General features: G+C 51.4%; 1 protein-coding gene across 1 annotated transcript in view; it reads left to right on the top strand.

The window, feature by feature from the left end:
• The first annotated feature begins 13,554 nt into the window (after positions 1 to 13,554).
• Positions 13,555 to 26,811, top strand: part of RAPGEF1 (Rap guanine nucleotide exchange factor 1) — a 131,732-nt gene continuing 118,475 nt past the window's right edge. The window contains exon 1 of the mRNA XM_081065820.1: positions 13,555 to 13,744. Coding sequence (XP_080921946.1) covers positions 13,684 to 13,744 — 61 coding nt within the window. The 5' untranslated portion in view covers positions 13,555 to 13,683. The remainder of the gene's footprint in view (positions 13,745 to 26,811) is intronic.

The following is a 26,811-nucleotide window of genomic DNA, read 5'->3' as shown; positions in this document are numbered from 1 at the left end:
CCCAAGTGACAGTACCGGCCATCACCGCCAGAGCTCTGCGGCCCAGAATGGAGTTTACCACCAAGCTGATATCCCCTGGCGCTGCCTGCTCGGGTCTCTTAGTTTGCATTCTGGCCATGGCAGACTTGTTCCCTTCTAGGAAACGAGAGGTCATGTTTATTTTTCAGAGCAGCAAAAGTGAGGATGAGAAGGATTTCGAGAAGGCTTCTCAGATGAAGATGAAAGGAGACGTTACAGCAAAACTAGGAATGGTTGATCTTTTCTAAGCCTAGAGCACTGTCTTTTCATTTTGAAAAACAGGCTAAGGGATGAGTTGATGTATTTGTCTCTTAGAAATTTGGTAAATAAAGAAGGCATACCTTTGTTTCTTATTCTGACACCCTGAGTTGTATGTACACATGTAATATAATGTTCATCCAGATTTTTATTGGCTGTGCCCTTTCTTAATTTAAAGTGTGGATTAGTGAGGAGAGAAGCTGGTTGTTTGAGTCAAAGGTTGAACCTGTCAGAGAAAGTGTAAATTGACACAATCTTTCCAAAGGACAATATAGCAACACGTGTCAACATTTCACAGATGCATATTTCCTGACCCAGAAATATCACTTCTCACCAAGTTATATACACAAGAATGGGCATAACAACATGACTTGTCATGGTGAAAATTAGGAACAATGTACACAGACAATATGGAGTTTGTCCAATAAAATATGACATATCCACCTGGTAAAACACAGACAGCGTTTAGAACGAAGGATGCAGAAAATGATGACACGGGGGCTGGGGCTGGGGGGGCACCTACTTTTCTTTGGCCAAATACTTTAGTGATTTAAAATAATGTTTTAATTTGAGATAATTGCCTATTGACATGCAGTTGTAAGAAATAATACAAAGAAATCCCAGGGCCCTGTTACCCAATGGCAACATTTTGCAAAACTATAGAACAAAATCTCAACTAGGAAGCATTCCCACTGCCACAACTATCCTCACGTTTTCTTTGTAGTTACAACCCCTTGTCTCCTGCTCCAACCCCCTTTAACTGCTGGCATCGACTAAATCTGTTCTCCACCATCGTAATTATTTTATTCCACGAATGTTATATTCATGGGATCACACAACATATCACTTTGGGGGATTGGCTTTTTTTATTGAATAATTCTCAGCAGATTAATCAAGTTTGTTGAGTGTGTCAGTTGTTCGTTTTTTCATTATTGCTGTTAGTGAGCAGTATTTCCTGGCACGCACGTACCACAGTCTAGTTAACCATCCCCTGGAGAAGAACATCTGGGCATTTCCGGTTTCTGACCATTATGAATAAAATTGTTATAAACATTGGTGTACAGTTTTTCTGTGTAAACACACATTTTCATTTCTCTGGGATACATGCCCAGGAGTGAAACTGCTGGATGGCACGATGGTGGCATGTTTCATTTTTCTAAGAAACTGCCAAACGGTTTTCCAGAGGGCTACAGCGTGTTACTTTCCCACCAGCAAGGTGTACGGCAGCCATTTTCCTTGTATCCTCACCAGAATGTGGTGGTCTCACTATTTTCTGTTTTTAGCCTTTCTGAAAGGTAGGTCGTAGGATCTCACTGCGGTTTCAATTTGTATTTCCCTGATGGGTAACGTGTTGGGCATCTTTTCACGTGCTTCGCGCCATCTGTATGTCCTCTTTGGTGAGATGTCTTTTCCTGTCTTTTGCCCATCTGCTAATTGGGTTGCTTGGGGTTTTTATTAATGTTGAGTTTGGAGAGTTCTTTATATAGTCTAGATATGAGTCCCTTATCAGATATGTGGCTTGCAAATATTTTCTCTCAGTCTGTAGTTTGTCTTTTCTGTCTCTTAAAAGATCCTTTAGATCCAAATGCTTTTCTACTTTTTTCCCCCAGAAGTGTACTTTGTCATTTGACATTTGTGTCTGATCCACTTGAAGCTAATTTTTGTGTAAGGTGTGAGACTGCAGGTTCTCCATATTGAGGACCATTTGTTTGAAAGGCTATCTTCCCTCCACCAAATTCTTTTTGCACCTTTGTCAAAAATCAGTGGAGCACACTTGTGAGGAATCTATTTCTGGGTTCTCTATTCATGTGCATTTACTACCTATCAAAAATTAATGTGAAGCTATAGATCCATCCTTATTGATATGGAAAAATGTCCATAATTTATTGAGTAGAAAAAAAATCTTACAAAAGTGCTATTTAGTATCATCTGGTTTTTGTAAAATATTTTTTTAAAAAGAGTGTGCTTGGGCCAGCCTGGTGGCTCAGGCTGTTGGAGCTCCGTGCTCCTGACTCCGAAGGCTGCCGGTTCCATTCCCACATGGGCCAGTGGGCTCTCAACCACAAGGTTGCCAGTTCAATTCCTCCAGTCCTGCAAGGGATGGTGGGCAGCGCCCCCTGCAACTAAGATTGAACACGGCACCTTGAGCTGAGCTGCCTCCCGGATGGCTCAGTTGGTTGGAGCGAGTCCTCTCAACCACAAGGTTGCTGGTTCAACTCCCACAGGGGATGGTGGGCTGTGCCCCCTGCAACTAGCAATGGCAACTGGACCTGGAGCTGAGCTGCGCCCTCCACAACTAAGATTGAAAGGACAACTTGACTTGGAAAAAAAAGTCCTGGAAGTACACACTGTTCCCCAATAAAGTGCTGTTTAAAAATAAACAAATAAAATAAAATAAAAAGAGTGTGCTTTTCTATGTGCACATGGGGCCAACTCCTAGAAAAGCCCCTAAAATAGTGTTTTCCAGAGTGTTTCTGGGGGATCCCTGGAGGACTCCAAGGGGGAGACTGAGTTAAACAAAGCTGAGCTCAGGTCTGCTTCCTCGATGATGGGCCACGACCTTCGGTGAGTAGAATGCAGCTATTCTCAGGGGTTTTTGACTGTGGAATTCCCGTTGTCCCCTAAGGAGCATTTCTCAGGGCTACTGTTCAGTGTTTTCCTTTGGGAAACTGGTCTAAGGGCTTTCTGCCAAAATATTAACAGTGGTTATCACAGAAATGTGAGATTTAGGATGGTTTTGCCTTTTGCCTTTCTCTTTTCTATTAGCTGAAAATTTTTTTTTACAACAAACAAGGGTATAAACAGTAAAGGTAATAAAGATGTTTGGGTGGGGGTGGGGACAGCAGGTGTCTGAGGACTAGAATGAGGGAGCAGATAGCAGCCAGCTTGCAATCCTGGAAAGAAAGCCCGGCTGTCAGGACCCCTGGGAGGATGGGAGAAGCAGAAATTTCACACAGCACTGCCGGCTCACTGACAGGAGGGAAGGAGAGGGAGAGGGGGGCCCGAGGGTGATGCCCTTGGGGAGACCTTGCTGTGCAGACAAGGAGGCAGATGGGAGCCGCTGGGAGGAGCTGGTCCTGATGCCACCCGTGGTGGTGGTGGGGGAGAGGCGTGAGTCTCAAGGCACGCGGGAGGCTGGGGTCTGTGACATCTCTGAGACTTGTAGAATCGTGTTTGATTAAGTCAGCTTGGTACGAGAGACTCTTGCTAATTATATCCACAGACCACTCTTTTCTCATTTATTTATGTTTATACCCTGCCGTGTTCTCGGGGGTTCTGATTTAAAAATGGCTCACAAGGGTTCATAAAATAAGACACGATAGTGCAAAAATAAAAGCAGTGGAAGAAGAGAGGAGTGTGAGAGTGGCCACCACGTGGAGCCAGTGACAAGCCTTCCTCTTGGTCTGTTCGGACGAGGGAGGCCAAGCATGAGCTGCGGCGGCCAGGGCCCGCCATGGGCCCAGCCTCCATCCTGGGTCAGCTCTCAGTATGTAGATACTGAGGGATATGCATTTGACACTGAAAGGTCAGAACTGCCTTCAGTTTCCATTGGTGACACTCAGGTGTCTGAATCGCTGTGGGGACAGAGCTGAGATTTCCCAGGATTGAGATGTCTGTGGCTGGGAGACCAGGTTTTCTTGGGAAAAAACTTTAAGGAGAGAGAAAGCCAATCTCAGAAGTTGACTTTCCCTCACACCCATTAGGGTGGCTAGTACCAAAAACCAGAAAATAACAAGTGTTGAAGAGGATGTACAGAAATTGGAACTCTTGTGCACTGTTGGTGGGAATGTACAATGGTGCCACGTCTATGGAAAACAGTATAACAATCGCTCAAAAGATTAAACATAGAGTGACCATATGACCCCGCAGTTCCACTCCTGGGTGTACACCCGAAAGAACTGAAAGCAGGGTATCAAAGAGATACTTGGACACCCATCTTCACAGCCGCATTTTTTACAACAGCCAAAAGGTGGAAGCAACTCGTGTGGTGTCCATAATGGACAAATGGGTCAACAATATGGAATAGACATACACACAAACAATGGAATGTTATTCAACCTGGATAAGGAAGGACATTCTGACACATGTTACAACATGGATGAACCCTGAGGACATTATGCTGAGTGAAATGAGCCAGTCACAAAAGGACAAATACTGTGTGATCCCACTTATATGAGGTCCCTACAGTAGACAAATCCATAGAGACAGGAAGTAGATGGTGGGGGAGGGGATGGGGAGTTTGCGTTTAGTGAGGACAGAGTTTCAGTTTGAGAAGATGAGAAAGTTCTGGCGATGGATGGTGGTGATGGTTGCACAAGAGTGTGAATGCACTTCATGCCCCTCAGCTGTGCACCTAAAAACGGAGAAGATGGTAACTTTTATATTATATGCATGTAACCCGAATTTGAAAATTTTAAGACTTGGCTTCCTAAAGGACGCTGTGTGCTGAGAACTGAACCTAGCTACCATCTGTCCCACGGGTGGGTGGGGGCGGGGTAGCATGGGCTGCCAGAGAAAGCGAGGTGGTCACTGGACCCCTGAAACGGATCTCCAAGAAGACAGTTTGTGCTAACAGGCGCCTGCTCTGTTGGCTGCCGAGGGACACTCAGGGTCTCCCTGCTGCCAATTGTTCCCGCCCCAGAGAACCAACCACCTGACATCACAGAATTTACTCAACAAGCATTCATGAAGCACCCACTGTGTGCCAGGCCTTGTGCACAGTGCAGATGTGCACACTCTCTTTGTGTGTGTTACAGTCATTCTCTTAGGGGGAGATGTCCCCAAAAGCAAACAAGAAATTATAAAGTTGAGATATGACCAAAAAGTCCGCCCCCGTATGATTCCATGATGTAGCAGTCTAGAAAATGCAAACTAAGCCAGAGTGACAGGAAGCCGATCAGGGTTGCCTGGTGTGGGTGGCGGTGAAGGATCAGCTGCCGAGGGCCGAGGGGACCCCGGTGAGTGATGGAAACGTCCTGTGTCCGGCCTGTTGGTGGTGTGTACCTCTGTCAACACTCAGCACACTGTACACTTTAAATGGCTGTGGCTTACTGTGCAGAAACTGTACTTTGCTGGGTAAAATACTGTTTAAGTTGAGAGGTAAGCTGCAAATCGGGGGGTCCCTCAAAGGTCGCATTTCAGGTGAGGCCTGAAGGATGAGAAGGGGTCATCTCGGCAAGGATGGAGGCGAGGGAGGAAGGAAGAATGTCCTAGGCAAACGGAACAGAATTTGCAAAGGTGCAGAGATAGCAAGAAGAGCCCAGCACACCAGGTGTCTGAGGACAACCAGAGGGTCTTGTGCGGCCTGGGGAGCTTGGGAAGAAGATATGGGGTCGAAGGCAAGGGTGGGTGTTGCACTTTGTGCCGAGGGTGATGGGGAGCCTTTTCTTCTGGACATCGACAACATCGGGTTAGCCCTGGGAAGACCTCTCTGGCTACAGTGCAGAGAACAAATTGTGAGAGGACAGAATGAGGGTGGGGGCACTTAGGGCGCTGTCAGAGTAATTGGGCAGGAGATGGTGGCTGCCCAGAGCAGGAGTGCGGACAGCCGCAGTGGGGGCCGAGGGGAGAGGAGAGCGGTCGACACTCATAATTGAGTGAATGGGCATTGAGAGAGAGCAGAGGTAAGATGAACTGAGCTTCTGAACTGGGCAACCCAGGGCAGGAGGTGACATTCCCTGAGTAGGAGACTCTAGAGGAGAAGCAGGAGTAGGGTCTGAAATGTTGGGTCGAGGTTTGGACATTTTGAGTCTGAGCTGCCTCCAAGACAGCCACGGGGAGGTGAACAACAAGCCATGGGGTACAGAGCATGGGAGAAACTCAGCTGGAGACATGAGGAGGCGTACAGACGGGGCTGGAACCATGGTGGCCAGGGCTGATCCATTTCCCAGGGATGCCCGCAACCCCGTCTCCACCCCACGTGGTCCTTTTCAGGGAGCTCGCCGTGTTCCCACCAAGAGGTGTGGTCCAATGCTCCACCCCCTCAGGTCTGGGTGGATCCAATACGTAGGTTGCTCTGACCAGTAGGACAAAGGCATGGAAGGTCTGACCAATAGCATGCTCGGAGGGGCTGCTCGGCCGTTTCCAGGAGTGGCCTTTGACTGTCCTGGTAGCTTCTATTTCCCGCTTCTCAGAGGACAGCCACCATGTCCAAAGTGCATCTTTCCCAAGACCTGTATTCTGTGAGACCCAAGCCATGTGGAGAGGCCCCTGGAGGATGAGGTGCCACCTGGAGACAGAGAGGTCCAGGAGGACTGAGCCCCCAACACGCGTCTGAAGAAGCTGACTGATAAGAATCCCACCCCCGCCCCTGGCTGCCCAGGCGAGCTAGTGCTGGCACACAGGCACTGCACACGTTTAAGCCAGGTTTGGACGTAGTCTGTTATTCAGCAGTAGAGAAAATCAAGCAAGACAGCAGCAAATGGGCTCACTTAGGAAGACAGGCAGAGGAATGAGACATCCGGATGCAGCTCTGAGAAGAATCCCAGAGCCAAGACAATATTGCTTCTTCTCCATTCTTACTCCACTCTTTCCTTCTAGATGGAAGGAGCTCGGCTAGCATAACACTCCTGGCCTCTCTGACCCTGCAGCCCTGGGAGAAGGAATGGCTTACCTGGCTGGTGAGTTGGGAAGGAGAAAGCAGAAACATGTGACTAAGCCCCCTGCTTGCTCTTCCTCTGGAGCAGGCGGCCTCGGGAAACAGAGTCTGCTCTGCTCCCGACACCAAGCATTACAGAGGTAGCCCCACGGCTCTCTGCTTAGCGCCCCTCTCCGGCCCTCTGTCCTGTGAACTCTGGCAACCTTGGTCTCCCCAAACTCTCAGTTCTGTCTTCGCAACTCGGGGCATCTGCCAGGCTCTGCCTCGGTGCCCCTTCCTGCACCACAGGATGGAAACCCTCTCTAGGCGTTAAACTGGGGCAATTGTAAGGCTCATTTGTACCCATCTCTCAGGGATCACTGTCATTCATTCGTTCATTATTTAACCTTGATCACTTTATGAGGTAAGTAATCATATCCCCATTTTTTTATCCCCATTTTACAGATGAAATACCAATGTGAGGCAGGCATTAGGATTACCCCTATTAGATGGGTAAATTGAGGCAAAGAGAGGTTGTGACTCATACAGGTTGCTTAGCAAATAGCAAGACCAGAACTTGGACCTGGTTCTTTCTTTCGTCAAGAATCTCAAGTCTCTATTACCTCTCCACGTACATACCGTAATTATTCCAATTCATTCTCCACTGCCCCAGTTGCCATATTTCTGGGTCCTACGGAAACACTAGCATGAATGCACACACTATACCCACCTTTGACATTTATTGCAATTTTGTTTACACTGTTAAAAACCTGGAAACAATATAAGTGCCCATCAGAAAGGAAACGATTAAATACATTTTGATACATCCATACAATGGAATGCTATACAACTGTTAAAACGTATCAGATTTATATGTATTGGCATGAAAGATGTGGTATGAATCTATCTCTACATAATGAACAAATATATTTAATGAAACATGCAAGTTGTAGACTGCATTGGACAGGAGGGCTAACTATCCAAATCCAGTGCAGCTTCATTTCTTGCTCATGCCCCAGTCCTACAGGCCTATGCAGGTCCATGGGAAGGGGTGATGCTCCCAGCCTCCTTCCATCTTCAACACATCGTCACAACAGAAATAGAAGAGACGGAGCAGAGGACCTAGTGTGGGGATTTTTATGGTCTGGGCATGGAAGTGGCAGTCATTATTTTAGCCAACATCTCACAGGCCCCATGGCCACACACCTCACTGCAAGGGGAGGCTGGGAGATGTCACCTAGCTGTGTGCCCAAGAAATGCGCTTGGTAAGCCTTTAGCCAGCTTCTGTTATGCAAACTGATATCTACCATTTAAACCCACTCATACTCAAAGACAAACACACAAACAAAAACTCATCAATGTGTGCATGGATATATTTAATAGGGCAACGTCTGGAAGGATATACGATAAGCTGTTACCTCTCATGAGCGAAAGGGAGACTTTTTATTTTATTTCTCTCTCTCTTTTTTAATGATAGCACATAGAGTCTGTGATTAACACTGAAAGATTTGTAAAGTAATAGATAGCATGTTGCTTTTTAAAAATGAAGTTTAGAATTCCAAATGTTCACTAGGGGGCAGAAGAGATGCGTGTGTGCGTGTGTGCACGGGCGCCTGTTTGCTAATCACTGTTTACTACATTTCTTGCACAATTTCCTCATTCAACAGGCCATCTGTAACGTTTACCAAACTGTTTGAGGAAAGGACAGGACCCAGGCCTCTCGCAGGCTTCAGCTGGGGGCTCAGCCACCCCACTTTCACCAGATCCTCGAGGCTATGGTTACCTTATGTGTCAGTACTGAAAATGCGTCTGTTCACACCGGCCTATGAGTACCCAGAGCCAGCAGTCTGTTACATGGCCTGAATGCCCCCCGGTGAGAGAGAAGCCAAAGGTACCTCGAAGCCAGCCTGCTGCCTGTTCTGCCGGGGTCAGTCTGGGAGTCGTGGAGCGATGACCCCGACATCTGTCCCCACCTTTTTGAGAATGTCGGTGGACATTTCCCCAGTTCAGGATGAAGCCATTTGGGAGTCTGGGGTGTGGGGTCATGTGGAGCCCGCGTGTTCACAAGAAGGAATCATGAGGAAAATCTCAGTGGAAACAAAGTCATTAGTGCCATTTAAAGTCACGGAAACATTTGTCTCCTCTATTTGGACTTTCCTTATGCTCCGAATTAAAATGAATTCCCCACAACCAGACAGCAGGATCCCCCGCCCCCGCTGGGATGATTTTCATGGCGGCAGTTGGGCCTCAGGGAGGGTTGATTGGACCAAGAGTTCCCTCCGCAACTCCCCTGAAGCTCCTGGAGACCAGGACCCAGGTTTTGTTCACCTTTGTTTTTCTCATGAGGCCCAGGACACTGAGGACGTACAATCTATGTGAATGGAAGGGAATGGAATGGAATTGACCTGAATGGAACGGAATGGAATGGAATCGAATCAAGTCAGATTGAATTGAACTGAACAAAAATCAAGCATCACGTAAAATACTGTGGGGTGTGGAAAGATAAGTTTGGGTTACAGAAGTTGTAGTATAGTGGTTAAAACGTGAGCCTGGCGCAGGCTGACTGCTTACTAGACGTGTTTTTATGTTACTCAGGGGGGTTAAATTCCCTGAGATGATGGAAGCGTCTGCCCTCCTTCACGAGAACCGGACCCACAGGGCTCCCCAGCAGCTGTGTGTGTGCTGTGTAACCCCAGCCGCCTGACCAGTCCCCACTGGCCCCGGGAGGGACCCCTGACTAGAGCTGGGCCAATCAGATCATCTCTCTTGGAAGTGGGGTTTGGGAGTGAGTATCCCTCGTGGATCTGGTGTGTGGTTGGCTGCGACGGAAAAGGAAGGGACTTGAGGCTGGGGTGTCCCTTCCTCTCCCACCTCAGTTCAGACCCAGGGGAGGTATTGGATTTCTTGCCCTTCTGTTCTACCCATGAGACACCCCCATGCTTTTCAATAAATTCCTCCTTTTGCCAAGCCATTAGTAGATTGGTATCTGAAGCACGTGACCAAACACTCCCTGACCTAGGCCCCACCCTCCCAGGACTACGGAGCACACGCAGCCCTCGTTACCATTACTGCTATAATTAATGGACCCCACCTCCTCTTCTGATGTGCAATAAAGATGTCATGAAGCGATTATCTGTGTCCTCGGGGAACTGACTGGTCGGTGTTCAGGCAGGTACCTGCGAACTGACTGCCAACAATCCAAACTGAGGGGAGCCCTGGGCCACCAGCCTCTCTTTGGCTGTTTCTGCTGGAGTCTTCCCGAACTGAACTGCTGCTGTCCCAATAGCGGAGTGTCTGCGAATGCCAGGAAGAGGGCGTGGCCTGTTTGGAAAGGGCCATGTCTCTAACAGGCTCTCTGAGCAAGCTCCTGGCCACCCAGTGTCCCTTCCACCAGTCTGGAGAGCCGTGTTGTGGTCATCTGGTTTGTCCTCCCCTGGGATGTTGGGGGGCGGCCGGCAACACCCAGGCAAGTACTGACCGAGCTTCCCCCACCCAACCCCGTGTTGGCGTTGGTGCTACAGGACACAAGCCAGACGTGGTTCTTGCACAAATCACGCTCTTCATTTTCTGTATCTTGTCACGTTTGACATCTTTAAAATCTTGCTGGCCAGGGAGAGGCCGGTCCTTCCTTAGAGACAGTTTCCGGCTGAGTCTGTAGCCCCAGCCATCTCCAAGTTTCTCACACAACAAGCCCCTATCTCCAGCCCTCAATCACACCAGGGCCAGGTGACTAGACACCCAGAGCCCGTTGGAATTATTCACGCTGGTCAGTCCTCAACTGTTTACTCGGCCCCGCCTTGCCTGCCCCAAGTTCTCCATCTGGCCCTGTCGGTATGGCGTGCCCCTCCTCTCGGGGAATGTAAGTAAGGCATTCTTTCAGCGGCATTGGCCTCCCCTTGTCATCACTCAGTCACCTCCATAAATTATAATCTGCTGGGTGCAGATGAGACAGTCCCTGCCTGCACCCATCAGGCAGTGTCATGAAGGGGACAGACATTAAATGGATACAGGAAATGGAAGAGCTGCTGGGAGGTGTGTGCTATGAAGGAGAAATGTAGGGTGCTGCAAGGTTCCCCAGGGGCTAAGATGCCGCCATGGACGGCCTTGGGTTTTTAAGATGCCTCTGCATCTCTTCCCCTGATGCTTTCAGCACCCACCCTTTCCCACTCCCAGTTGCTGGTTCTAAGGTATCCATGGCCGAGCTTTCTTGCAATTGGCACAATTCCCAGGTCTGGCCAATATTCGTATTCTGTCCCCTTGCCTGCAATCGTTGGCTTGGAGGTAGGCATGGGACTCAAATGAGGCTAATGAGACTTTGCTGGTCCCAACCCTGCCACTGTGTAGACAGGTGACGTGAGAAGAGAGCTGAGCCAGGGGAGCACTGTCGTTTCTGGGCCTATAGGGAGCAGTGTTGCTCCTGGCTGTGTCCCTGGTTTTCTAGTTGAGATGACCAACAAAGTCCCTGTTTGCCCTGCCCGAGCTGAGCTGGGTTTCTGACGGTGAAATCAAGCATCCCGATCAGTACAAGGAGCTGGACCCTCTGGGAAAGGACTCCCTGCAGAAGTGACAATTAAATGGGGAAGGAAAAGATGACTAGGAAGCAGCCAGGTAGAGGGGAGGGGAGAGAATATTCTAGACAGAAAGAGCAGTATGAGAGAAGGACCCATGGTGGGAAGAGCAAAGCTTTGGGGATTTGTTCATCTTGTTACCTTGTGTGTGTAAACACCATGATGAATGAGCTTTATTAAATAAAGTCCATGACCTGTATTCATAGTAATGTCCATTTGTAAAGTACTTTATTGTTTGAAAAATCCCTTGTCATTTGATACGTCCTGATTTATTAAATAGAGTTGGTTGTACTCTTACCAAGCCCCTGGCTGGGCCTAGATGCCCAGCTTCGCACCTAGGATTTTGGACCTAAAATTCTGGCCCTGCTGAGCTCAGAAGCTGGAAGAATTGGGGGCAGCTTTGGGAGTGTTGGGGAGGTGGGTCTGGGAGCAAGGGCCACTTTTGCTGGGCGGTGAAGCTGCCAAGAAAGCTGAGCAGTGGCCCTCTGGCTCAGGGCCACCATCCATCAGCCCGGAAAGAGAAATGGATTTGTCAGTCTCTGCTTTGCCTTTCACCCCAAGAGGGCTGGAGCCAACGACTCTGGAAATTTGGCTGCCATCTACAGCCAGCTCTCAGTTACAGAATCGGGGAACCCACCAGGGTGTGGGAGATGCGAATCGGAATTTCTTGCAACACCAACCATCTTTTCCTTCTCCTGGCACTTCTCCCAAATCCTGCCCTTATCACCAGATTATTCACTTTACCCGTTTTGAGGGAAGCAGGAGGGGAAAGTAGCGGAGTTGTTGTTACTTCTTTGTGTATCCATCTTGGGTCAAGAACAGTGAGCAGGGGACAAGAGATTTTTCCCACACGTGAATATCCCTTGTGTTACTAAAATTTGTTGTCATTTATACTTGCAGTATCTCATTTATTTTGATGCCTCAGGTTATGAACTCTTTGGAGAGAAGAATCAACTGTGGCCAGTGGGACCCACAGCCCCTAACAAAATGACTAGCCCCTGTAGGGTCTTTGATTCTTAAATCAGTGACTTGTACTGAACTCACCACTATGCTAGAAGAGCCACAGCTGAACTGCAGGCTGGAGAATGGATGCCTTGGTCCCCATCTAGGAGTAGAATGAGTGGGGCAGACAGAGGGCACTGTGTCCTAATGGGTTGGGCCCAGGCGTTGGCATGGAGACTCTGGGCCTCTGGGGACACTGAGCCCTGCCAGGGTCAGGCCCAGACCTAGCCAGGTGGCTTCTGCCCTCAGGGGGTGCTGGGTCCCACATGAGGTGGGGAGGTCAGGTTAGGCTGAACTCTTGGCCAGGTCAGCCCCAGGCCTGGAGCTTCTGGGATGGCCTGGAGCGCTGAGTCCCCGGTGGGAACCTGGCCATGTGACTCAGCAGGGGCTGCTAGGATCCAGGACATGGGAGGAGGGATGGGTCCTGTGTCTTGGCAAAGACTACGGGCCAGCATGGGGCTCTGAATCCTGGGTGGGGTCAGTCTTAGGTCCTGACATGGAGGCTAGAGTTCGGAAGGGGTCCTGTGACCCCGGTCAGGGAAGCACGCCAGGCTCCGGGCAGGGGAGGGCACTGAACCCTGGGTGGAGGGTGTCAGTCCCAGGCTCTGGTGTGGAGACTACAGGCCAGCAGAGGGTGCTGTGCTGCGGTGCGAGAGTCAGGACAGTCTCCCAGCTGGCAGAGGGTGCTGCGTCCTGGTTGGGGTTAGTCTCAGGCCTTGGCCTGGAGACTCTGGCCTGCAGAGGATGCTGAGTCATGATGACGGTGGAGTGGGGAGTGGGGTGTCAGTCCCGGGAGCTGGGGTGGAGGCTCTGCGCCGCAGGGGTGCTGCTGGGGCGGTCGGTCCTGGCCGTGGTGTGGAGACTCCGGGCCCGCAGGGGGCGCTGCGTCCCGGTCGGGAGGCGCAGGCCGGCTCCGGGCCGGCAGGGGGCGCTGGGCTGGTGGCGGCGCGGCGGACGCCCGGCAGGGGGCGCTCTGGCCGCGGCCCAGGCCCGGCGGGCGGCGGCGGCGGCAGCGGCGCGGCGCCGGCTCGCGGGCCCCGGGACGCGGCGGCGGCGGTGACGGCGGGAGCGGAGGAGGCGGGGCGGCGGGCAGCTGGCGGCTGGCGGCAGGAGCGGCGGCGGCTCCGGGCGGGCTGGGGCGCCGCTGGCCGAGCGCACAGGCCGCGGCCGGCCGAGCCCGCCATGCCGGCGCGGGTGTGAGGCGCGGCCAGGGCCGAGGCAGGGGCGCCCGCGGTCCCGCAGCGGCCCGGCCCGGGCCCGATGAGCGGCGGCCTCGGCCTCCGGCGCAGCCCAGACATGTCCGGCAAGATCGAGAAAGCAGGTGAGGCGCGCGGCCGGGCGGCGGGAGGGGCGGCCGGGCCTGCGCTGCTCCGGGGGCCGCTCCGCCGGGCGAGCTGCGCCCTGACGCGCGCGGGACGGGCCCGGCCGGTGGTGCCGCCCAGGCCCCGCTCGGCCTTTGTGCTGCTCGGGGAGCCGCGCGGGCGGGTCCGGGCTGCGCCCCGCGGGCGGCGTGGGTCCTGGAGGCCGTTGGTTTGGCGGCTGCACCGGGGCCGCGTCTGACCGCGTCTCGGCGGGGGGCCCACGGGGGGCCGGCGGGCGGCACGTGGGGCACAGGCGGCCCCTCCGTGGGCTTCCCACGAGCCGTGTCCGCATCGAGCCCCGTGCCGAGCACGTGAACGTGGGCTCAGGAGACGCCGCCCGCTGGCGGGGAGCACGGGGTTCCGGGGTTCCGGGCCCGGCCCGCGAGCCCCTGCAGCCCCCGCGCGTGGAGCCGGCCGCGCGTGGAGCCGGGCCGGGTCTCAGCTGCCGCCTCCCGCGTGCCTGTCTCGCCGTGGTCGCCCCGCGGCCTTGAGCACCCCACGAGCTGCCCCTGCACGCGTGCGTGCCGCCCCAGAAACACCTGGGTTAGTCCGTGAAGCGTGTCTCAGAGCCGTGGTCTTGGGAAACTTGGGGGGTCGTTTTAGAAACGACATTAACAGCGTTCTCTGATTATTAGAATATGTTTGTTGTCAGATACTTGGCGACAGTGGGAAAGTAATAGGAGCGAAAGGAAAAGCACCTGCCGTCCCACGAGCTGCTTTCGCAGAGCTCAGCCCTCTCAGGAGGAGGTGAATTGTCACTTGCGTTCGTCCTTCTCGGAGGAAGGAGGCCTAGGGCCAGTTTGTGTCCTTGGGCCTTCCCGGGACACCTCCTGCGCGGGGCGGTAGTGGGTGCAAAGAGCAGGAGGCGCCTGCCCTCCGAGACGCTGTCACAGCGTGGGAGAGCCGGGCCTCGGTCGCTCCTGGCTGCCAGGCTGCTCGGGTGCCGTGGGGGGGTGGGGGCGGCTCTGGGCGGCCGGTGCCTGTGCGGGGACGGGGACGGGGACGGGGACGGGGACGGGGACGGGACGGGACGGGGACGGGGACGGGAACGGGGACGGGACGGGGACGGGGACGGGACGGGGACGGGGACGGGGACGGGGTAAGGGAACCGCAGCGGGAGGCGGCGCGCGGAGCAGCGTGGAGTGGAAGGGGCTGACCAGCTGGGGCTCGGCCCTCGGGAGGAACGTGCGTTTGGTGAGGGACGGCGGCAAGACCAGGGCTGGCGCGTGTGCGGAGCGAGCAGGGGGTCCAGCCTTCTGGTGGCCGGGCTTTGGCCGCGATTCACACACAACTGTCGGGGGACACTGGGGGTTTCTGCTGGTCGTTATGAGTGGACTTCACTTTGCATTTCGACGAGATTTCCAGTTGGGTTTCTGTTGGGGGTTCCTAAATGGGCCTGCTGCTCCGTCACCATCAGAGTGTTTCATTCAGAGGAAGGGTCCTTAGGTGAAGTGGGGCCCTGTTAGCAAATGAATAGCCTGGTGAATCAGGAGCCTGACCACCAGCAAACAGTCATTGTTACCCGCTTTGCTATTTTCTGTTGACTTGAGCATCAGAAGAATTGCTTACACGTGTTGGTAATCTCTTCTCTCTGGGAATAGGAGGCCCACTTGGGCTTCTCAGGGTTTAAGGAATCCTTCAGTATAAAAGGAAACTCCTTTGCCTGTCCCTACGGCCCCGAGACTCGTGCACATTCTCCCGTCCCGATCCGTCCTTGGGGAGCAGCGGCCTCTTTGGCTTCTGGGAGAGACCTGTTTGGCTCTGCCATGCTGCTCTTCAGCCCAGTCAATTATTCGGCAGCGCCTGGCTCCGGGTGGGGCCTGCGGGTCACACAGACGGCCCTCCTGTGAGGCCTGGCCTTTCACAGGGACACAGAAAGGCAGGCCTCAGCCCTGCTGCTCCCGGGTCCCTGCTCCGGGCCTGATGGGGGATCAAGACGGGCTGGGTTCCAGAGGGTGGCAGACGGTCACTTGCCGGCTGGTTGGGGCCTGGCCGGAGGAGGAGGGTTGAATTTGGAGGGCCAGGAAGAAGGTTGGGGTGGAGAGGGGCTTTTCTAAACTCCTTGGTGTCGTGCAGCGATAATGAGGAGGTAGAGAGTGAGGCAGCCAGATGGATTAGGGGGCTCCCTTGGGTGAGCTTGTGGGCACAACTGGCAAGGAGAGGAGGCTAAGAGGGACCTGTTCTGGGGATCGGCATCGGGGGGGAGATACGTGCGGCTGCCCAGAGGCCACTTTGGGGGCCAGTGGACATGGTTCTGGTGCACCAGTTACGGTGCGTCTCAGCTGGCTCACGCTCACTCCCAGCAAACACGTGGCCGGGGGAGAGCTGATGCCCGCATGTTCTGGAGCTTGCGGACCTCTCTTGCCTGTGAGTGAAGGTGACAAGCTGGTGGCTGTGGGCTGGATGCAGTCCCTAGGTATGTTGTGTTTGATCCACAAGTGCTCTTGAAGAGAAAAGAAAGAATTGGTGGTCAATATTTAAAAATCAGGAAATCACTCACCAATCTCAGGTTTCTGGTTCTCTTGGAAAAACGAGAAGCTCTGGCAAGTCTGAGCCCTCGTTCCTACAAGGCAGCTGTGGGCGGGCCCCACGCGCCGTGCCAGCTGCATCACCCTCTCCTGTTCCCCACTCGGACTGCTACACTTGAGTTTACATCCCCCTTCGTCGGAGAAACCATTCACATTCGTTCGCTTTTCATCGGGACTTTGAAAGCTTTGCCCCATTCTTTCATTGATTCGTTCCTTGATTGTCGGGCACTGTACGAGGCTCTGGGGAGCCAGTGGTGAACTCGGCAGAAAGTTGGGGGCACGGGCTGCTAGGAGTGATCACGTTGAGCTCATGGTGGAGGGGGGTCAGGGAATCACCTCCACAAGGGCTTGAGGTTGAAGGTGAGGCGTAGAGGCCGAGCCCAGTGAGCTGGGCGCAGCAGAGGGCATACGGAGAAGGTGGCTGCAGTTTTGTTGGCTGTACTCATCAGAGCCTCAATTGTTTGCTCGTTCGTTCGTTCCTTCCTTCATTTGCTCACTCGGTTCATTCATCAGATGGTTTATCCAGGCCCTTGTAAGGGGTTGGGGTTCTAGTCTTTGCCAGAAATCACTGCCTCCTGGGCCTTCCCTTCTGTCCGGTGCAGACAATCAAAGTAGATGTCACAAAGATGTGAATTGCACAGTTTTTGTTTTAAGTCTCTCCCCCTGCTCTGTGTTCCCAGCGAACCACACTCTGTGAATCACAGTCTGCCTCGGAGTTTCATCACTTACGAACCCTCTGGCCAGCTCTGCAGGCTCCCTGCGAGGAGCAGGTGAAGGGGTGAAGGGGAGCAGGCTCACCCAGCGCACCCACTGCCCAAGGGGAGAGGACGCGTCTAAAGATGCTTTTATCATAAGTTAAAAAGAAAATTTACATTGAATGACTGTATTCGTAGTGACTTTTGTTCTTGTGAATTTTCTGAGAACAGATAAAAAGTACCAGTATTGTCACATGAGGCTGCACACTTTTTGGGCCTAGGAAAGAGTCCTTGTGGGTCAGCAGTCACTGTATTTTGATCAATTTGAAACTCCTCTCAAATTTTACACTTCCTTTTTTCCCCACCATTAGCAATCGTTGTGGTCAAACTGTATCCAGTAGACAAACACAACATTTTTATGGCACCTGGCAGTTATTCATTCACCGGCCCGTGCTGCACATACTGAGTCCCTCCTTGTTGGCAAACATTATGTGACGCCTTTCCGTGGCACAGCGCCCGCAGGAGACTGCCTCTCCCGGGGTCACAGTCCAGGGTAGCAGCAAAACAGTCTGGAACATTCTGCAGTGTCCGATAGTTGCCGAATGCGTTGACGGGTGACCTCATTTCACGCAACTCTCACAACAGTGCTGAGGGCCGGCACAGGGCCCGTTATCCCCATTTTGCAACTGAGGGCAACTGAGGCCGAGGGAAGTCTGGTGACTTGCCGAGGGCAGCCCTCGTGCAGAGAAGCGGGAAGGCTCAGTCTCCGACTCCCTGCTGCCCATTTCTGCTTTTACAGAGCTCAGCTTAGCCTCCCCTGTTGCTGGAGATATAGTAGCTTTCTATCTTCATTCTTGTTCATGCTGTTTTTCTTTTCTGATCTTCCTCTTCCCACCTCCCCCAAAAAAGAAAAAAATCAGTTAAATTGAGGTCGGCCCAATGTGGTCTTTAGGCTGCATGTAGTACTACTAACATTAATACCATCAGCAATACTGTAAGGAGGTAAGAGATAGCCCAAACAGGCTGAATATGTTTTTAAACACCAGCCACAGCAACCCCCAATGTTTCCTGGTCCCTGAGCAGCTGTTGGCCGAGGTGGTTTGAATGGGATTCCTTGTAGCCAACAGACCTGATAGGAGGCCTGTAAATAAATGTGAGTCATGTATAAACTTGCAGAAAATCATTTCCCAAATTAGCCCGGATTGGAGAATGCCTTGAACGCAGGGCTGGTCTTGCCTCCGTCCAGCTGAATGTGTCCCCGTTGCCATAATAAGATGACGCACTGGAAAGAGTAGCGGCCTGGTAACGCTGGCAGCTCCTGCACCCACACGGCCTCCAGCTGGGCGCCTGGCTGCTGGGACAGGTGTTGCTCTGACTCTCCACCCACCTTGCCCCAAAGGCTGTGCTATGAATCAAAAAACAAAACCCACATTTTGTAAATTACTCAGGGATCTGTCGCCTTAGTTTGTGGTCCGTTGTTTTAGACCATTTGACTAATCATCTGAGACCTGGCGTTGTTGTTGAGCGACTCTTTCCCCTTTCTGGGTCTCATGTTCTCCCCCAGTGCCATAAAGAGGAGGGACTCTCGTGCTTCCCCATTTTTTGTTGTTTTAAAGCAGCAGGTCCCTTTTTACCTAAGAAGGACATGAGAGAATGGGTAATGGGAGCCACTCTGGGCTCAGTGAGTCCTCCCCGCTCAGCGGTGGTCCCTCAGGCTCCTCCTTGGTCCTCCACAGAACACAGTGTGAAAACCCACTTCCTGGATGCGCTCAGCCTCCTCTACCCAACCCACTTCCTCCAGACCCTGCCTTCTCTTCCTCCAGCAGCCAGCAAATTCCTTGGGAAGGCCTCAAATAAACATTCTGGGTACAATGATATTGTGTAGCTCATTCAGAAACCAAAGCCCCGATTTCCTCTCTGCAAGTTACAAATCAACAAATACAGTCTTAACTAGACCACTGGCTCCTGAGGGAGGGTGCACGTCTGGTCCACTGTCCCATTGCTGCACCCAGAACATAGTAGGTGTTCAATAACTACTTACTAATAGAAGGAGTGAATTTACTTAATATTATCATAAAATGAACTTAGGTTTCTGAGTCCACGTCTCAAAATTATCTTGAAATGGAGCTGATTCTGAGTTTTGAATCGCCTGTCAGGGAGTTTCATGGTGAGCTGGTCGCACCGGTACTCTGCTCGGGGCGTGCGGTTAGTCGGGGCCTGGGTTACCCAGGTGCAGTGATCAGTGCAGTCTCCCGAGAGGATGAAGGGGCAGAGCTTCAGGCCCCAGCGCCCTGGCGAGAGCCCCCGGCCGTAAGGAGAGGCTGGGCCGCGCTGGGCCCTGACCCTGCAGCTGTGGGCAGCGCGCCTGCCGCCGTCTGTAAAGCCGGCGTGGTCCGGGGCGGGGGGCAGGGGGGTTCAGAGATGAAGCCCTCTTTGACGCTCATTTGCATCGAACATTGTAACTTTGTGCTTCGTCTGCACACAGCCCTCGCCTCTCCCTGTTGCTTTTCTCAGTTGGCCTCTGAGTGTCACTTATGATGGGACAGGATCCCTGTCTCATCCGCTCTCTGTTGATGGAATGACTGTACAGCACACGCTGTCACTGAGGGGCTGTGAGAAAGGGGCTGTTGGGGTTCTTCTGATGCCCCCTTTCTTCTTTGTCAAGGGCTTAGGCAGCTCCTCCTCCTTTGCGAGCGAAGAGGCAGTGAGGAGACATATCTCATCGGTTAGAAATCTGGGACCTGTTGGTCCCAGCTCCTCTGTGTCCCCACTTTTTTCTTCCAGTCTGTCATTTGGAAAGTGGATGCTCGTTCTCTGAGCCTGAGTCCTGGCCTGCAGTCTGGACTGCGTCCCCCTAAAGCGCCATCACTGTTTCCTCCCAGCCTACACCTTCCTTTCCCAGCAGAGCCTTCAGGGGGTCCTTCTCCTTGCTTTTCACTGGCTTGCTGGTACCACACTCTCATTTGACTGCAAATCCAATTTTGTCCTGCTTTTAAAGCACAGAAGAAATGGAGCTGCCAAGCATAGGATGATGTGTGGTGCTTCCCGGGGCTGGGGACAAAGGGGCGGAGCTCAGGCATGTGCTCCTAGCTCTTCACAAATTAATGCCCTTGGTGTGGCCTTGACGTCGGGGCTCCCAGCCGCCCTGTTCAAAGTGGCGGCAGCTCACGGTCTCCCTGAGCAGGACAGTAATGCTGGCAGCCTGGGAGAAGGAGGACGGCGGAAGTCCAGTGGAATGCGATGGCTCAGAATAGGTACTTAGCGGACCCCAAACAAGCAAACAAACAACACGAAAACCAAACAACCTCTCGTTGGAAACAGGGGTTGTATTTATGTGCTGGTAATGGATAATCACATGGGCCTCTGTCCTTCGAGTGACTGGTTGTGACTAAATAGATGGATGATTGTGCATGGGCCATGGAATTGGCTTCTCTTAAAGCCACCCCCCCTTTCCTTTCAGTGAAAAATACAAATGCTAGTCAAGGCTGACTTTCCATCGGCGCTTGCCGCGGGCCGGTACCAGGCTCTGTCCTGGGTGTTTTCTGTGCGTGGCCTCGCAACCCTCACAGCAGGAGGTTGTCATTCTCAGAGGAGGAGACTGGGGCATGGCGCCCCTCTTCTGTGTGTGTGGGACCCTGAGGCCCCGAACAGCAGAGATTTGCCTGTGGTCATATTCCCAGTGGGGGCCAAGCTAGGGCTAAAGCCCGGTGATCACTTCTCACTTATCCATGTTACATTGGCTCTTTCCACTTGGGTAAAAGTGAGCCTCCACATTTCCAAGGCCCCTCTGCCAGGGGAGGCGGCTGCTACGCGCAAAGCGCCCCTGGAAACCCCTGGCGGGGATGCCTCCCGGCCGCCCGCAGCGCCCTGGAGGGCCACGAGGCCTGCTTCCTGCTGGTGACCTCGGGCAAAGTGCTGGAGCTCTCTGGGCCTCTCGTGCCTCTGCTGTATCCTGACGTGTGGACAGACCCATCCCAGAGCCCTTTCTAATGCCGATTCTGTGTGCGTGTCGTCTGCGGTATACAAGGGGCAGTCAGACCGTACTGGAATGTTCTGTTGTGTTTTCATGGCTCTCGTGTTGCCTGGCACTGAACTATTTATTCATCATCACAATAAAACTTACCCAGTCCTTCAGAGCTTTCAGAATACGTACAGACATGAGGTCTTTTGCTGTTGTTTTAGGTTTTGTTCTTTTGTTTGGTTAGCGTAAGGTGCTGGGGTTGCGCAGCATTTTTTCCCAGTGAGGAGGGTGACAGCTAACGGTTGTTGAGTACTTCCTGCATGCCAGGCCCTGTGCTGGGAGCTTTGCCTGCAGATACCTGTGTGAGTTAATTAGCTCTCTTCGTATAAGAGAAATGGCAGGTATTGTGCCCGTCTGACAGCTGAGGAAAGGGAGGCAGCAGGAGGGGAAGGTCATGGGCCGAGGGAGAGGTAGAGCGAGTCGGGGAACTCGGATTCCCTCTGCCGCCTCGGTGTGCATCCCCTGGTCCCCAGGACAGTGCGGGGTTGGTGCTGGTCCACTACCGAGCTGGCTGGAGGCACCCTCTTTGTCTGTGGTTGGAGCCTGTGCTGGGGTTCCCCAGGGGCTTTCCAGCCTCACTGTTAAGATGACTCCACAGTCTGTCCATAGAGCTATGATTTATGAAGCACCTCTGGTTTCTCAGTTACAGCGGCGGCTTAAAAAGTGCAGTTGCTGAAAAGATTGCATAGGAACCCGCTTTGGATGTGAACAGTGGAAAGTGGCCCTTGGTTAAAATAGCTCCACCCACCCACCTACCCACCCACTCGTCTGTCCGTTCACACAACATTGGCTGTGAGCGTGCTGAGTGCCAAGCAGCCTGCCAGGGCAGTCGAGGGTGCTGAGAAGATGAAAGGCATTTGTGCCCTTAGGGAGTTGACAGTCTGGCCACCGCCTGTTCTGTGTGCAGGACACTTTGATCTAGGCTTTCGTACTTTCCTTGAAGCTCATCCACGTAGGAGGCAGCTTGAGCGCAGGCTGGAGGGCCAGAGACCTGCCTGGGGACCCTGGGTGGGGACTGAGAGTGTGGGCTTCCGAGTCCCAGAGCTGTGCATTGGATCCCCGTGGTCCGGGGAGCAGTGTGGAATGCTGGGCAAGTCGCTTTGCCTGTCGAAGCCTCAGTTCCTTATGTGTAAAATGAAGAAAATCCTAACAGTGCCTGCCCCGTGGTGCTGGAGGAGGATTTGACGAGACATGCACAGAAAGCGTCCTGAAACGTAAGTCTCGGTGAACATTAGCGTTTGTTCCTACCGAATGTCCCTTGCTGCTCTGAAGTCACCATTTCTTTAAAAATGGACATATGGTAAGTGAAATTCAGACCTCAGCACTCACAGAAGGGGAGGTCTCTGGTTATGGAGGTACCGTTGACCGTTGAACAATGCAGGTTTGTACTGCACAGGTCCACTTACGGGGTGTGATCGAAAAATGCGGTGAATGTTTACAAAATGTTATTACAGCAATTACACATTGCCATTATCCCCCTCAGAATACTCCCCCTCACTTCAAACACACTCAGCCCATCGTTCTTGCCACTTTCTGCAGCACTTCTGGAAGTCCTCTTTCGTGAGTGTCTTTACTTCATCCTCCATCATGACCGCGCTCCGTGTCACACATCGCTTCTGTACGGCAATTTCTGTCAAATATAAGCATTCTGGTGTGTCCTCATCCACCTTATTCACCAGATCTGGCACCATGTAACTTCTGGCTCTTCCCCAAAGTCAAAATGATTCAGGACATCGAGGCAACCAGGACAGCACAACTAAAGACACTCACAAAAGAGGACTTCCGGAACTGCTTCGGAAAGTGGCAAGAGCGATAGGATAAATTTGTTCGAAATGGGGGGGACTGTTTTGAGGGGGAATAATAGGCAGTGTGTATTTTACTGTAATACATTTTTTAATTTAAATATTCACCGTATTTTTTTTATCATACCATGTCATATATGCAGATTTTTCTTTTTGAATGATTTTTTTCAGCAAATGCAGTCATGCGCCACCTAAAGATGGGGGTGTGTGAGGGTTGTGTTGTTAGGTGATTTAGTCGTCGTGCAACCACCACGCAAACCTAGATGGTTTGCACACCCAGGCTGTGTGGGTCACCACCGTTGTCTGCGCGGTTTGTCATTGACCGAAATGTCATGAGGCGTCACATGACTGTACTGTCAATGTATTTTCTCTTCCTTATGATTTTCCTGATAACCTTTTCTCTAGCTTACTTTATTGTAAGAATACAGTGTAGAGTACATACAACATGCAAAATGTGTGTTAATTGACTTCATATTATTGGCGATGCTTCTGGTCAGCAGTCGGCTCTTAGTAGTTAAGTGTTTGCAGAGTCAATAGTTATGCTCGGATTTTCGATTATACAGGATGGGGAGTCCATGCCCCTAACCCCTGTGTTGTTCAAGGGTCAACTGTATTTCCTTTCAGTTTTCTCTCTCTTACATTTGAGAAAGTGGAATTCCAGGGAATGGATTTTTGCAACTAAGCAGTGAGCCTCCACAGAGATCATTTATGGGAAGAGAATGGCATTTCATTTCAGCTGCACATGTGGCCCCAGCGTGCGGAGGTAGCGGGAGGACAGTCCTGAAATATTCTTTCTTCAGTCTGTCTGAAAGCAGTGGCCTGTGCTCATGGTGGCGGCATGTCTCAGAGCCAGAGCAGGCTGCTCGCTGACAGGTGTATCTTTGCTCCATCCCAAGAGATACCACCTCAGTTCCTCTCTGCAGAGGTGCCTCTCAGGATTTAGTACGCACGCCGTCTTTGTTCAGCACTGAACGTGAAATGACCACAGTATGCTGCTTTTGCCCTGGGACACTTAACATACCAGCAGCCATTCAAGGTCCTTGCGTATAAGTAACTTACAAATTGTGTGGGACGCCATAAGTGCAGTGATTTTAAACCCTTTGTTTTTCTCCCATGGTTAATGTTAAGATAAATTCAGAAACCCTAACGCATTGTTCTGAATCTTCCTTAACCTGTGCTCTCATGGGCTTCTCTGCTGTTTGAAAGTAAATGTGTGTAGTCTCTTTGCAAGTTTGTCAGTGCAGCTACCATGTTTCCCCGAAAATAAGACCTAGCAAGATAGTCAGTTCTAATGCGTCTTTTGGAGCAAAAATTAATAGGAGACCCCGGTCTTATGTTATATAAGACGCGATCTTATATTATAGTAAAATAAGACCAGGTCTCCTATTAATTTTTGCTGCAAAAGACGCAGTGGAGCTGATTGTAAGACCTCGGGTAAACAGAGTAGCTCAAAACACAGGGCTGTTTGCATAGAGACCAAAGCCCACTCAACCTTTTTCATTTCCTTTAATCATTTGGTCCTGGAGCTACAGAACCTCTCACTTAATTAGCATAACAACACTAATTTGTGCTTCTGCCTCAGCTTGTCCAGAGCACCTTACAAATATTCTCTGAGCTCATCAGAAAACCAAAAGCACAGATCAAAAGCATGCTTTCTTTCCTGCATGATCTATCCTTTTCTCCCCCTGCTCGCGAGGAGCTGTCTCTATTAATTACCCTAAACGTGCAAGGTTGTAGAGTGAAGTTTTTAGATTTGACCGAGATAGGAATTGGGCCTGGGAGCTAGACTGCGTTTCAGCCCCGTGTTGCCGAGTCCAAAGTTCCGTGGTCCCAGCTTGGGGGGTGCAGTGCACCTGGACTGAACTCATCCTGGAGAACATGTGGCCTGTCACCAAGAACGCTTGGAACTGTGGCACCTTTGGGCGATGGAGAGCGAACTGGCTCGAGTGTCTGGCCCTGCCCCAGACCCACTGTGCCCTCTGAGGCCGTGCCCCGACCCTCCCTGGGCCTGGAACCTGGAGCAGTGTTTGAGTGCTTTCAAGAGCCTGAGGGCTTTTTAGGATCTGCTGGAAGCTCCTGGGACTCTGTCCCCAGGGAGAAAGATGCATTTATGTGTCGCTGTGGTTCTACCAACTCTGAATTCCTGCTACTACGTGACAAATAATAATTTGCAAACACCCCTCGTCTTGGAAAGCTCAGATGGAATCTTAGGTATCTGGAATAAGCAGGATTTAGTTTCTCCTGATTCATTTAGACCTGGGCTCAAGTGACAGCCAATAATTATACATTCCTGGAGCTTTGTAAGGATTTCATGAGACGATGCTTATCAACTGCTTAGCACAGGGCCTGTGTGAATCCAAGGAGAAACCTTTCTTTCCTCTTCTGCATGGGAATCTTTAAAAATGTACCTACAGTAAAACTGACCCTTTTTTGGCTGTACAGTTCTCTGAATTTTAACTCAGCTGTAGATTTGTGTAACCACTACCACAGTCAGGACTGAGACCAATTCCATCACCCCAGGGGGGAAAAACTTGCTATCCCTTGGTAGTCAGACCCTTTCCCCGCCCCTGGCTCCTGGCAACCATTAATCTGTTTTCCATTCCTATAGTTTTGCCTTTTCCAGAATATCATAGAGCACGTAACTTGTGGAAATGGGCCTCTTTTACTCAGGGTGCTGCCTTTGAGCTCCATGAAGTTGTTGTTTTTTCTATCGGTAGTTTGTCCCTTTTTATAGCTGAGTGGTATTCCACTGTATGGACATAACCATGTTTATCTGCATAGAATTTGACCTTGGTTTACTAGCTCTGTTTCTTGGAAATGGATAAAGATGGCATTTGACCAACAAAAACAGCCCAGCGTAAAAACTTGGACTAGACATCTCCAGAGAAGATACACAAATGGCCAAGAAACCCATGAAACGATGCCCAGCATCAGTAGTCATGAGGGAAATGCAAATCAGAACCACAGGGAGATCCTGCCTCACACCCATTAGTGGCTACTGAAAAACACACATAGAAAATAACAAGTGTTAGAGAGGACGTGTAGAAATTGGAGCCCTTGTGCACTGTTGGTAGGAATGGAAAATGGTGCCGCCACTATGGAAAACGGTATGGCGGTTCCTTAGAAAATTAAAAACAGAACTACCATATGATGCAGCAATTCTACTCCTGAGTATACACCAAAAAGAAATGAAAGCAGGTTCTCAGAAAGATATTTGTACATTCAAGTTCACAGCAGCATTGTTCACAGTGGCCAGAAAGTGGAAGCAACCCAGGTGTCCATCGATGGGTAATGGATAGAGAAATTGTGGTCCGTACATACAAGTGCAATGAGTATTATCCAGCCTTAAAAAGGAAGGAAAGCCTGACACCTGCTACAGCATGGGTGAACCTTGAGGACATTATCGCAAGTGAAAAATGCCAGTCACCAAAGGACAAACACTGTACTGCTCTAGCATGAGATACCTAAGAGTCATCAAAACCATAGGGTTTGTAAGTAGCATGGTGGTTGCCAGGGGCTGAGGGACGGGAGAATGGGGAATCATTGTTTAACATTTAATTAATGTTTAAGTTCCGTTTTGCCAGACGAGGAGTTCTGTGGTTGGATAGCAGTGACAGTAACACAACAGTCTGGAGGTACTTATTACCTCTGAAGTGTGCACTAAAAATGGTTAACATGGTAAATGTTATGTTATGTGTATTTTACCACGGTTTGTAAAAATTTACCATGGATAACATTATCAATATTTACATAATCATTTAATCTTACATATCTTAATACAATAAACTACTCGTATATTAAAACATTAAGAACATAATGGCACATGGCAGCTATTTCCAGGCACCGATGCTTGTTGTAAAATGACCTCTGGTTTAGTTAATTACGCTGGGGGAGCTGCAGATGGGTCACAGTGTGATGATGGGACACCATACTTAGCGCCTCCTTGAATGAAGTCACTCTTGTCATTAAGCACGTCCCTCG

This window comes from Rhinolophus hipposideros (genome assembly GCF_964194185.1).
Source record: "Rhinolophus hipposideros genome assembly, chromosome: 11".
Taxonomy (NCBI): Eukaryota; Metazoa; Chordata; class Mammalia; order Chiroptera; family Rhinolophidae; genus Rhinolophus; species Rhinolophus hipposideros.
Note: the sequence above shows the minus strand (reverse complement) of the source record. Positions and strands in the feature narration are given on the sequence as shown.